We start from the raw sequence: 14,482 nt of genomic DNA on the forward strand, positions 1-14,482 counted from the left end.
GTTAGACATTAGGGCAGAATTAACCTTTTTGGGATTAAAAAAAGCTGAGTGAAGTTCCACTTCGACGGAAAGATACCCTCTTTAAAGAATTTTAGTACTTCCAGGGTTAACTGTTGACCGAAAATGTCCCAAAATTGTTGGAAGAACAAACCTATCATGCCATCGGCACCTAAAGCGGTAGTTGTTCATTACTTTAGTGACTCTTGGATGAAAATCTTCTAGGAGAGAAGAAGTATTTGTAGGGTACGATGATGAGAACAGATTCTGAAAGTAGGAACAGTCTATTTCACCTTTTGAAGCTTCAGTCGTGTGTAGAATCCCTTGATCATCCATGAGTTGGTCCACCCCATTTTTATTTCTATCTGTCCTGACCGAAGCGTGAAATTATTTAGTATTCTTGTCCCATGAGTTGTGCCATTTTCTCCTGCACTTCTGCTTCCAAAAACTTTCTTTTTCCCTATGCGCTAAAACCATCTCTTTCTATAGAAAGGCCCTTCTTAAGAAAGAGGGATGGATTGCTGGATGTTCCACTTCAATCTGACTTTGAATATTATTGATTTTCTCCTTCGCATTAGTGTCGTTGACTCTTTTCTAGTTGCTCAAAGATTTCCTACACCTTCTCAGTATTTCCGATAGATATTGCCCAAAAAAGGAGTTGGAAGATAGGCAAGCTTTTTGAATCGCCTCCAAAACTAAGGGCTGATGGAGCATTCTCTTATCAAACCGAAAGGAGCCCCTGTAAGAATTTTGAAAAGAGAAGAGTTTCACTAAGACTGGTCTATGGTCTGATCCTTCTTTCTCAGGAAACATCTGATTCGATACCGGAAAAGTTTGGAGCCAGTATTTATTACCAAAACACCTATCAAGCTTGCATTCAGTCCATAGATCTCCTCTTCTGCCACCCCAAGTATAACTATCACCTGAGCTAGGTAGCTCTACCATTCCACAACCCTGTAGCATGTTGGAGAAATCCGTGAAAGAATTCTCACTTCTTCTAAAGCCACCTAACTTTTCACCATTGTGCAGAATCTCGTTAAAGTCAACTAGCATACACCATTTCTCCTTTCTATTCAGCCCAATTCTTGTGATCTTCTCCCACACTAGATGTCTGAGATCACTCCTTGGATTACCATATATACAAGACACATAGAACTTGAAATTCTGATAAACTAATTCTAGATCCATTACGGAACTCAATGTTGATACTTTTCTTCCAAAAAATTGCCAAGCCACCACATTTACCAATTGGATGCACCGTATATACTCTATCATATCCGAATATCTACAGGGACATTCCTAATATTCATAGTCTCCATCAAGAATAAAATCTCAGGAAAATATTTTTTACGCATTTCCATGAAACGTTGAACTGTCAAGTTCTGATACCTCCCCAAACATTGGCAGTTCCAACTGATAATGCTCATTAGATATCAGACGGTCCCTCATTTGGAACCACCTCTTGTTTTTTGCGCTTTGCGACTTTTTTTGAATCAGCTTTCCCATTGACACCTATCCTCTTAGGTGAAAAACCTTCAGATTGAGCTTTACCTTTCTGAGGCAAACATTTTTCAGAGTTGGAGACAAAGCCTTCCGGCTTCTTTTGGATAAAACATGTCTTCTTCCTAGGCTTAGCTTTCAAATTTTTTTGTCCCGGATGCACTAGGTTCAACGAACCCAAGAGCATATGTCGTTGAACAAAACATTAAGGAGGATGACAAATCTGATAGTCGACTAGACTAGGACCTGTGACTTCAAATTTGTTCTGGTTTCTTTGGGATAGCAATGGCGCCGAGCAAGATTGATTCTGAGTTGAGACAACAGGAGAGTTAGTGGAATCATAATCGAAGACCAATCCCTTTTCCCTAGAGAAATCCAAAGAGATAATGGTGGTTGGTTTCATGCGCAAGATCGTCTTCTGGGAAATAGGGATGATTCCTACTTGGTCTTTCCTCAGAATTCCGAAAATAGGATCACCTTCTTTAAGGATGAGAGATTTGTAAACCTTTTAATTTGTTTAAAAGTATGTATATGTAAAAAAAATTAATTTTAATCATTTGGATAGTTAAGATTTGTAAATATATAAAATATATATTTTTGAATACAAAACAAATTAATATATAAGTATTACTAAAATAATATGAAATCCGCACCGAAAATAGTTTTTCACCAATCATATATTATTTTGTATCTCTTATTTTGCTTTAACAATATTTTTCATGCAAATATATTTGTTTTGTAAGTACGCAGTTAAACCATATCGCACTAGCAATCCAGTTGTCCTGCATAACTAAATCTGTGGTTACCATTCAGACCCTCAATGTTAAAACCTATATATAGAAAATAACAATTTTATATGAACTACTCATATTTACACGTGGATAGAAAAGAACAAGCGGATTTCAGTTTTGTTATGCATGAAAATAAATCAGTGAGCGTATTTCTGAAATATTATTGCGCCATCATTTTACGAAAGCCGCAAAAATAAATTGTAAAGTGTGACTCGTAACTTAAAAAAGTTTTTTTGAAAAAGTATAGAAAATCACACTACTTTATTGTCTCCTGAAACAACTCAACCCGTTTTTTTTTATAATATATAATTAAGCATCTCCTACAACTTAATTAAACCAACAACATAAATATCACTAACCAACCATAATACCAATAACATGCACAACATAATACATATAACAATAATCATCTCTAATATAAATCATTTCTTCCATCGACTGATTTAATCTCCAAATCCATAGCTACGTCGACTGATGCAAGGATTGCGTCGTCGCGTCTCCTCCAAATCCCTAACTGCATCGACTGATGCACTCCTTGTGTCGATCGATGCAGTCGCGCAAATCGTCACTGAACACAATCTTTCTCGCCTTCTCTCGGCTCCAATCGTTCCCATGGCGTCCGTGACACCAAATCCGACCTCAACAGGCCACAACCAAGCATACAAGTCAATCACAAAAAATCACACAAAACACACATCTAATTGCTTTGGATAAGCCATGCTCCCGCAATCATCTTGATTTAGAAAGAAAAGGACGTAAAACACCAAGATCCAAGCCTCCTAGAAACCTCCAAACATCACTCCACGTTCAGATCCCTCCAGAAACAGGCACAAAAGACTCACATAATGAGTTTACAAAAATTTATCTTTCTCTCAACCTCCAAAAACGGAAAACACTCAAAACTTCACCCTAACCGTTGAGTTTTCCATTTCATACATGAGTCCTACGGTTTTCACATCAAACTACGTCAAACAGGAGAAACTATAACTAACCAAAGCACACACCGCACGGTTGCATAGATCGATGTACAAACCAGAAATCCGATCTCGGGCGTTTCAATTCTCCCCCACCAACAAGGATACGTCCTCAAATCCCGAAACATTTTCCATCTGCCAAGTACCTCCATGCAACCACCATCACGGCCTGCACGTCCTCAGACCGGACTAGACACCGTCAGCCAAGGTTTCCCGTGCAACTGTCGAAACAGTTCGCACCACCATGTGACCCAACGGTCCACATAACCCTGACCCCACTGGTCAGCACAACCCAAAACGCAAGATTACCCCCAACCTACGAGGTCTACATCCAGTCACTATGCTCATATCCACCCTGGACATTGTTTGCTCTCTTGCTCATCCATTATCAGGTCGCAACCTTTGAACTGCACCGCCTGCACTGTCAGACTATCGTCCTCGACCAATGCCATCTTACTCTTGGATCATCACCCTCGATATCTCGGTACCAGGGGAACTACTCATCCCCTCCGAGGAACTAATCATCCTGTAGGAGAACAAATCATCTCCTCTACCACTTTCAGGGTCGCAACCCCTTAAGTCTGCGGTGCACTAGGGGAACTAATCATCCCCTCAGGAGTAGTAATCATCTCCCTAGGAGAACTAATCATCTCCTCATGAGCAGAAAAGTCATAACATCTATAAACATCACCTGAGCAGAACTACCCTCACCGGAATATCACCGCTGCCATTACCACTCTTCAGGCCATCTCTAAAACATCCCAACCACTCGGGTGTTTACACATGCTCTTACCAAAATAGACAAGCTATAACTATTCATATAACTTTCCATTTCTAGAACCACAAAATCATTTAACCCATTACACATCAAAATTCAATAAGAACTAATCATCTTATTAAATCTTCAAATGCAACAATCGTTTAAAACTCCAAAAAGAAAAAAGTTAACAACCATTATAAACCAAAAAGCTAAACTTCGGGATGGGTGCATGACCCTTCCTTTTGTTGCACCACTGCCTCTGTTGTCTGCTGCAACTTCGGACACTAAGGCATGATATGCCCCACCTCCCTACAGTAGAAGCACACTTGAATGTTTCCTTGCATCCCACTTCTCTTGGGTCAGCTCACCAACCTATGATCCATGCTCCTGCACCCTTGACCACCTTGGCTTATCACCGACGTGTCCTCCCGCTTCCTCTTATGTCCTTGCACCGGCTTGCTGCCCTTGCATGGAATGCTCTGCTCTGGTGTCTCCTCTGTCTGAATGCTTGGGCTAACCACCACATCTTGCTCCCTCAAGTTGTCCTCGAACTCAAACGTGGTCTCCACAAGCTATGCTCTCGTAGCGTAGTTCCTCCCTTTGTAGTGGATCCTCAAGTTCTAACGAAACACCTACATGAACCTCCTCACTTGAGCCGCCTCAGAATTCATCTCTCAACCCCCATACACTAAAGCTGAGTAAACCTCACGTCCAGATCACGAACTGAACGAGTTCCCTCCTTTCACTATAGAAAATGCACCTCCATCCGGCCATGTGCATCCCAAGGAAAATACTTGCGGTTGAACACTTCCACAAAGTCAACCCAATTCATGTCCCTCTTCACCCTCCTGGCAGCCACTGACCTCCACCATACATGAGCGTCATCTACCAAGAAGTGAACCCCAATTTCCACATGATACTTCTCACGATATCTGAGAGACTTGAAGTTGCATTCCAGCCTCGTCCTCCATGCATAAGCCACATTAGGGTCGGTACAACCCAAGAAACGCTCTGTACCGATCCTAACCATATTCCTCACCATACTAAATACTCAGAATGAGCTCATGCACCTTCCGCCACTAGCTGTTGCACCTTCGCCACCACTGACGGCACCACTGGAGCCTGCGCTAGAACAACTGCTAGCATTCGCTCCAACAATTGTGCCAATAAGCCCGCTAGGTTAACATCTCCACCAAGGCCTCCATCTACTGCGACCCTCTCACCCCGAAGCCCAGCACCACCAGCCGACCCGGCACCGACACCGCTCCCGGACCCCTCCTAAAATGCATACGACTCACTGACGCGCTCTACCATCACACTATGATCCACAATATCACTAGCAATTGAGCCTCTGCTCCTACCACAACCACATTCGCATCCACAACCACGTCTACGTCCACGTCGAGAAACAGTTCCAACTCTAACAATCTGTACTACCAAGACAGAAGGCGAAGCAAACAATTCAAACCGCATACCCAAACACACAACTTACTGTGGAATCTCATTGAAGGCTCGAAGAAGATAATACTAGGACTCTATACCACATGCAAATTGACTAACTACCCATAATCAATTCCATCACACAACAACATACATCAAGCAACATGAAAATAATTCACCCAATTAAATTCCTAAACCCACTCTAACCCATTCATTAACCTGCCTTAGAACCGTAAGAGCTCTGATACCAAAATGAAACAACCCAACCCGTTTTTTCATATATAATTAAGCATCTCATACTACTTAGTTAAACCAACAACATAAACATCACTAACCAACCATAATATCAATAACTTGCACAACATAATACATATAACAATAATCATCTCTAATATATATTATTCATAACCCTTATATCCAACAACCTAGCATGCTTCTATATATTCCAATCATTAATAACATAACCACTAACACACAATCAAGACCCTAGATCATCTTCCTCCTCATCGCCATGATTCCACGTCACATATCTGCACACCACAAACAACAATTGAGATGTGTAAGTATTATCACAAATACTCAGTGAGGCGATCTTCCCATCTATTGGGCTATACACACAAGCGAAAAGACAGCACAAACAATGCAAAAAAGCAAGTAAAACAGGCAACTCTGAACACATGCGTGACTCTGCAACTTTGCGTCGACCAACGCAACGTCGCTGCATAGACTGATGCACTCCTTGCATCGACCACTGCAATCTCCAAATCCTTAGTTGCATCGACCGATGCACCCCTTGCGTCGATCGATGAATCCCTGTGTCTCCTCCATATCCCTAACTGCATCGACCGATGCAATCATCGCCGTACACAATCTCTCTTGCCTTCTCTCGGCTCCAATCATACCCATGGCGTCTGTGACGCCAAATCTGACCGCAACATGCCATAACCACCACGAAAAATGAGCACAAACAAACACAAAAGCAATTAATCACCCAAAATCAAACAAAACACACATTTAATCGCTTAGATAAGCCATGCTCCCACACTAACCTTGATTTAGAAAGAAAAGGAAGAACAACACCAAAATCCAAGCCTTCTAGAAACCTTCACATGTCACTCGAGGTTCAAATCTCCCTTCCCATGGACAGATCCCTCTAGAAACAGGCACAAAAGACTCACATAATGATTTTACAGAGATTTCTCTTTCTCTGAACCTCCAAAACAACAAACACTCAAAACTTCACCCTCGGCGGCGAGTTTTTCTTTTTATACACGAGCCATAGGTTTTCCACATCAAACTGCGTCAAACAAGTGAAATTAAAACTCACACAAATACAAACCGCACCGGATTTCCAGTTCTTGCATCGATCGATGCTCTCCCCTGGCATCGATCGATGCACTGAACCGGAAATTCCGTTCTGGGGTGTTACATCTCCATTCATAGCCTTATGATTTGAAAATTTTATTCTTTTAATTCTGCTATAAGCAATAATAGTCACTATTATTACTGCTTTATTTTTAGGAATCGTCAAGCTTTTCCAACAAAAAAAAATAAATTAAAGTGATTCTGGTTAACAAGGAAATAATATGCTAATAGATATCTTTGTGATATTCCAAATCTTAAAGTTGTTGTTTCTCCTGTATTTACCTTTATTATTATTTATTTTTTGTAGTTTCTCCTTTTTTTTTGTCCTTATCTGAAACTAAATAGATAATCCGTGATTGCACCTGGATGCAAGAAAAAGTTCTAAATTATTATTTGTTATCTATGAATTAATTACATTATAACTATTTTGTTGTCTTAGAGTATATTACATGTGGATTGTTAATATAGCTGTTGAGTTAAATAATATATGTTAATTGTTAATCTAATATTCAAATTTATCTCAGTGATGTGTCCAGAAAAACTTTGTTGAAGTTTTGCCAACATTTTAATGTCAATCCGCTATTCTGTCCGGAGATAATACTTTCTTCTAAATATGATGTTATATTTTGATGTTAATGTGTGGTATATATATAATATAATATATGATATTTTAGTCAAATATTAATAGTAAAATAATTTTGATATTTATTTATTTCTTATATATATATTTATATATATCCTACTATATTAATTGAGAGGTACAAATATGAAACTAACTTTAGAATATGTAAAAAAATATATTTAATTGCCATTAGAAAACGTAATTAAGCTCATTTAATTAATTAAATAAAAATAATTAATTAAGAAATAAAAAACGCTGACAGATCAGATATAAAAAATCTTGAAAAAATAATAAAATTTTTTCTCTCTCTAATAAATTATGGACGAAAATTACTAAATATTTTTTTAAAAATAGAAACCAATCAGAATTTCAAAAACTAAGATTTTATATCCAAGTACACAATATAATTATTTTTAATAACTACATTTTGAAGATTTTGTTAAGATTTAAAATTATGATTCTCCTATCATCTTTACTTTCTTTTATTTACAAATTGTTTTAAATTTTCATATAATACTTATGATTAATAAAATTCAGAATTTTTTCTGCATATGTTGTGATTTGAATTTTTTTAAACGAAGATATATTACTCAATCTATAAAAAATGTGTATTTTAATTTCCACATTGGCGGGTTGGTAAAACTAAATTTATAAAGATGATAAATTAATAATTTTTATTTGTCACAATTATAATATTAAAATTACTACTTTATATTTGACAAAATAATGATGCAAATGTAACAAACAAACATTATAAAACTGTAATAGACGTCAAAAATAAAATACTATAATATTCTAAAATATTTAGTATTCAAAAAGACTAATAGATTTACAGAATAATTAAAAATTGTTTGAGATAATAAAACATTTCTTTTTTAAAAAATATAACAATAATTTTTATTATTATATTATAATTTTTTTAAAATGTTGACTCGTGCTTTAAGCATGGGTTATCTCCTAATATATATATATATATATATATATATATATTTCGAAAGGAGTTTTGCGAAAGTTAGTAATATTTTTGTTATTTTTGTATAAATTTAATTAACTAGAAAATTATATAGAACACAACCTACATGGCTATAATATGACTAACTTATTACATCTTCCAAAATCTAAAATAACGAACCTCAACAATAGAAAAGAGAGCAACACTTTTTGGCTTGAACTTATAATTCTCTACTATTGTTGTTGTCCCATAGATGTACTTACGTATCTCCCTTCCCCTTCCATTTGTATCTACATTACTCAACACATAAAATAAAACTTAAATATCAAATCTTTTGTTGTACTATCACAAATCAAAGTAATTAAATTACTCATAAAGTATCTTGTTAATTTACAGTATTATCATTTCTTCTCATGCTAGATATCTTGTCTTTGATCTCACTACGGACCCATTTTAGTTAGAATCTGTCTAAAATTAAACAAATTGTACCGATCAGTTAAACTTGTTCAAGTCAGTTATTAGTTTGGTTACTCCAGCAAATTGATCGAGGAAAGAATACAAAATATGCCAATTAAATACATAAAACTAAAAACTACTTATTTTCTCACTCACTATTTCTTACGTGTTGATTGGTTCTCTCACTACTTTCTGCAAAAGCTGTGTTTGCGGGTAGTAGCAATAGGTGCCAATCACACAAACTGTTTCCAATCACTCCCAATAACTTTCAACCGCTCGAAACTACTGAATTCTCTCGCAAGCGTTTGCGGATGGGCGATTGCGGTTGAATTTTTTTTTAAACAAAAAATAAATCAATAATATTAAAATACTTTTCTCGTATATCTTCAACCTAACCATTATACCCATTAAAGATGGAAAATCCAGAAAACAAACAATTACAAAAAAATAAGATCCCAATTAACAAAAACCCGGGAAACATGATGTAAAGTTATTGGCAAATTGCACATAAGTTCAAAAACTCTAAATAAATAGAACATTTTATCAGAAGTTTAAGAAAATAATTTTTTTTTTTGTCAAATAAAAAGAATATTATTTGTGAAAATATTAAAAAAAATCACCAATGACTTTTCTCAAATCTTTCATAATTAATTTACCTTAGCGTTGTAATTCAATGTGAAGAACTTATTGAGTGTGTGGGATTTAGCAGAGAATAACTATAATCTAAAGCATATGTTTTTCATTTATCACATTACTTGATTAAATTTTGGGTGAAAATCCAAATACATAAGGTAATAAGTATTTCAATATGAAATTTATTTGTTTTCTGAATAATTATTTTTGTATTTTTGATGAATTTTAATTATAAATCAAGTTTCATAAATTTTTTGATGTTTTAAAACATTTATTTAATTCTATATTACATTTATTATGTTTTAACCGCTATTGCAATCATTGGTCAATCAGTCGTAAAACTCTCGTAAACGCACCCATTTTAAAACACTAAACCAGTTATTCAAAATGCTTAATAACGTTTGAAACCACAATCGTCAGTTTCCGCAATTTCCCACAACTGTAAATGCTGTGATTGAACCTGTTAGTGCTCTGTTTTACTTGGTGATTCCGTAAATTTTATGAGAATTAATTTAGAAGCAACAAAAAAACAACATCGACATCTCCGTTTGTTATCTGTCATGTCTAATAATTTCTTCACTTTTCTGCTTGCATGTTTTCTTCAGCTTTGCTTTTTTTAATTCTCTTTGGCTTTATTTTAAAAGAAAAATAATTTTTAATCCCCTTCGGATAACAGAGCTAATTGTTGACTGAAATATACACAGAGCAACTCCAAGATTTAAAGCTATATGCACCTATATGATAGTAAAACATCATGAACCCGTTTTTTTATTAATAATAATATAATTAAATATTTTATGATATTTAATTACAATTCAAACAATAAACTAATATACACAACATAAGACATAGCAAACTAACTCCAATTTATTATAAATAAAATATCAATTATCTATACTATTAATTGGAGAGTACAAAAAAAAGCAAAAAAAAAAACTAAAAAATTCCATTAAATACCCCCACAACAAAAGAAAAGGAAGATGAAAAAAAATATTAAAGGACAAAAATGTAATTAAGAGTGTAAAAAATGCGGACCCTATTTGTTTGGCTACAATCTTATTCGGATCTCAACTATCCTATATGTGTATCCAAACACTGTTGTCCTCTTCCCAAACCTGTAAGTCAAAAATCAGTTATGATCAAATGCGTAATAATCGTATAATCATCAGCGAATATTAAATACCTACCATATAAATTTATGTTGATAAAACCAATATCATATTCAATACCTACCATATAATTTCATTTCGTAATTTAAACTGCTAAAAATCAGCGAATATAAACAAAACCGTTATAGAAAACTTACCATTCGTAATAATCGGTACCATATTGGATAATTACCATTTCTGTTGCTCATTTAATCTGATAAAGATCAGAGAAAAACAATATGGAAAGTAATCCTATCAAATCATATAAAACAAAGAGACCGAATGGTGGCTTTTTTTATATTAAATAGGATAAGAAATTAGGATACTCGAATTTATGAGAGAATATTTCTAAAACAGAAACTAAATATCTGCTACTTGAAAGATTGTGTATCGGTTTATACTTATCTAACCTAAATTATCAATGCTTACGCTGACTTTTGTATATAAATATAGCATCCGAATTCTACCATTTTAGATCACCTAAAGCTCTAATCTTTTTCATTCAAAAACATCGATCGCCAAAAAAAAAAATATGTAGTAAATAGATTGATGGATTCACATACCTTAACGATATTAACCCCTTGAAAACAAGTTAGCAAATCCAAGCCATCCAGACCAAAATCCTCCTCCAATCATGGAAGCAAACCATAAAGCATTTTGGATAACCTGTACGTCTCTATAAGTATAGTATATCATAGATGAGCTACTAATATTTGTTTTTCATGTGTTTTATGTCAATAAGTTTTCTAATTTGTCCTCCTAACTATTTTGCAGCTGAAAATCAAAATACAAAACCATTCTGAGCAATTGATAAGTTTGTGAATCAGAATTCTCAACTCCAGGATCTTCAAACAATCAACAAGTGGTAACTATTTATTTATATCTTCGTATATGACACCCAAATTTTGTTTAAAATAAATAATGTTAAGAAAGATCTAATTATTTTCTAAATTTTATGACAAGTATAGGACATGTCAATGTAAGAAACAATCTATACCAGATTATTGTTTTGTTCAACGTTGTTTTTATGTATGGTTCAAACAGATTTAAGAATAAACCAAGGTAAACGTAGATAACTAACTTTGTATCTTGGTTTTTGCAGCTTTGAATAAATAACAGTTCACCTCAATAAGCAACCATAAGGCACTCGAAACACTAAACACTTGAAAAACTCACCTTATGGTACGACATCATCCACCCCCATACTTGATAGACTCAACGTACTGATGAGCTGTTGCAATTAGAAGTCAAAACAAATTAATTGTAGAAAAGTGTTTTCCTTTTTATGTTATTAAATGTTTTATCTAACTCTAATTATATGTATTACCAATTTCTTCATCCGTTTTCCCTTATATGAAATTATGTACTAAGAGTTGTTGCCTTTTTCTAAATAATTAATCTACAAAATATTAAAGTTAATCGAATATTGAACAACTATAATTGACAACAAGAAAATGCCACATTTTAATGGAAGTGGGAATTTCAAGACTATGAACGTGAATAATCAATCATCACCAAAGATTAGAGAGTTACAGGGGCAAAACTGCTGAATAGTCAAAATAAGCGAAACTAAAATAACTTAAATTTTGTCTAATGCTATGATGAGTCTTTTAAAGAACAGTCCAATTCTAATAATGAAAAATTAAGAGAAGCAGGATGAGATAATCAATTAATCAAATATTCGACTAAGCAATTGAACTTTTACAATTCAATTCAAAGTGAGAGCAACGATGAAGATAAGAGGTGAAAGAATGAAGAAAAAAAAACTTACCTTCTCCAAATCGAAAACTCTCTCTTCAGATTTTACTGAAATCAATGATGAGGATGAAAGTTTAAAGAAGCATAAACTGAGTTACTGAAATCACTTACCCTTCACCAAATCTCGGAAAAATTGAATTCTCCCTCGACAACCCTAGAATTTGGGGAAAATAAATTGTAAGAGCAAGGCGAATGGGTTACTCACGATTAAATTAATCATATAATTTTTATTAATCTAATCAAAACAACCCATTAAATACTTATCAAAATTCTTCCTTCCACTAGAGTAACCCACATAGGTTTCTCAATCATTAAAATTATTGTTTATTAATTTTGAAATTTAAATAATTTTAAATTGAAAAATAAGTAATATTAGTTACTTATATTAGAAATAAAAATATTTTACAGAATTCAGAAATACTAAACATATTTTACAAAATCGGGGAAAATAGACAAATATAAATTATAATAGAAGAAACGAGCTACGGAAAAATAAATTAAATCCGTTCTATTGTTGGGTTGCACCAAATTTTTGCCAGATATGTTCAATCAAGTCTTTTTGAAGGCGGTCATGCATTTTTGGATCCCGAACGTCATTTCGCATGGTCATTATATTATGGAGATTCGTTGGCCTATCTGTTGAATATGATAAATCCACATGAGAAGTTCCGCTTCCTTCTCCTTGATAAAACTCTGATGGATCGTAGAAACTATATTCATGTCGTTCGTCTTCCACTATCATGTTATGCAATATTATACAAGCTCTCATTATCTTGCCTATTTTTGCTTTATCCAAAAAAAGTGCGGGATTCTTTACGATTGCAAATCGAGCCTGCAAAACTCCAAATGCACGCTCTACATCTTTTCGACATGCTTCTTGATATCTAGCAAGGAGTTGGTTTTTTTGACCTTGTGGAAGTGTAATTGATTGGATGAAAGTTGTCCATTTTGGATAGATACCGTCAGTGAGATAGTACGCCATTTTGTATTGCCATCCATTGACAACGTAGGTAATTCTAGGAGCTCGACCCTCTAGTATATCATCGAACACTGGTGAGCGGTCCAAAACATTGATATCATTTAATGTACCTGGTGGTCCGAAAAAAGCGTGCCAAATCCATAAATCTTGCGATGCCACAGCCTCTAGTACGATTGTCGGTTTTCCAGATCCACGTGAATACTGTCCTTTCCATGCCGTCGGACAATTCTTCCACTCCCAATGCATACAATCTATGCTCCCTATCATTCCGGGAAAACCACGATATTCTCCAATATTCAGTAATCGTTGGAGGTCTTCCGCTGTAGGCCTTCTGAGGTACTCTTCTCCGAAAAGATTTATAACTCCGCTAACAAATTCTTCAAGGCATTTGTGCGCAGTGGTGTCAGCAAGTCGTAGATATTCGTCCATCATATCTGCTGCACTTCCGTATGCCATCATACGAATTGCTGCCGTACATTTTTGAAGTGCAGAAAGACCGAGCCTTCCAGTTGCATCTCGTCTTTGTTTGAAGTAAGGGACCCCATGTTCAATACTATTAACAATACGCAAGAATAACGGTTTGTTCATTCTAAATCGACGGCGAAACATACCTTGAGTGTAAGTGGGATTCTCACTAAAATAATCACTCCATAACCGATTGTGGCCTCCTTCTCGGTCTCTATTAATGTGCACTCTTCTGAAAACTGGTAATTGTGGATCTTCCGATTGAGTCCAATGGTTCTGAATTTCCTCCACTATACTGTCAACTTCTTCCTCTACCATATCATCAACTTCTTGATCAGAACTCCAACTTGACATCTTGTTAAAATATTTGTGGGTTTAAAGATAGAAAATTTGATCCTTTATTGTGGATAAATGGTTTTTTTGTTTTTGGGTTTAGAAGATAGAAACTGTTTGAGAACAAGGTTATGGTTTTAAAAGTTTACAACTTAAAAAAAAAACCTACAATCCGAATGAGAGATACAAGAAATGGAAAGAAGGATGATACGAATGAATCTGATATGTGGCCAATATATAGAAAAGGCAAAACATAACAGGCCGAAAATGATTCACAAGTCACTAGGACCACCGAGAAACATACAAACA

At 35.0% G+C, this 14,482-nt stretch overlaps 1 protein-coding gene across 1 annotated transcript; it reads right to left on the reverse strand.

Annotated features, from left to right (window-relative positions):
* Positions 12,905-14,194, reverse strand: LOC104763280. The gene has a single exon (XM_010486675.1). The coding sequence runs from the start codon at positions 14,192-14,194 to the stop codon at positions 12,905-12,907; it is 1,290 nt and encodes a 429-aa protein (XP_010484977.1).

This window comes from Camelina sativa, chromosome 18 (genome assembly GCF_000633955.1).
Source record: "Camelina sativa cultivar DH55 chromosome 18, Cs, whole genome shotgun sequence".
Classification (NCBI taxonomy): Eukaryota; Viridiplantae; Streptophyta; class Magnoliopsida; order Brassicales; family Brassicaceae; genus Camelina; species Camelina sativa.

What these genes read in the sequence shown, in the direction of transcription:
- LOC104763280 (XM_010486675.1), bottom strand. Translation starts at nt 14,194, where the DNA reads ATGTCAAGTTGGAGTTCTGATCAAGAAGTTGATGATATGGTAGAGGAA.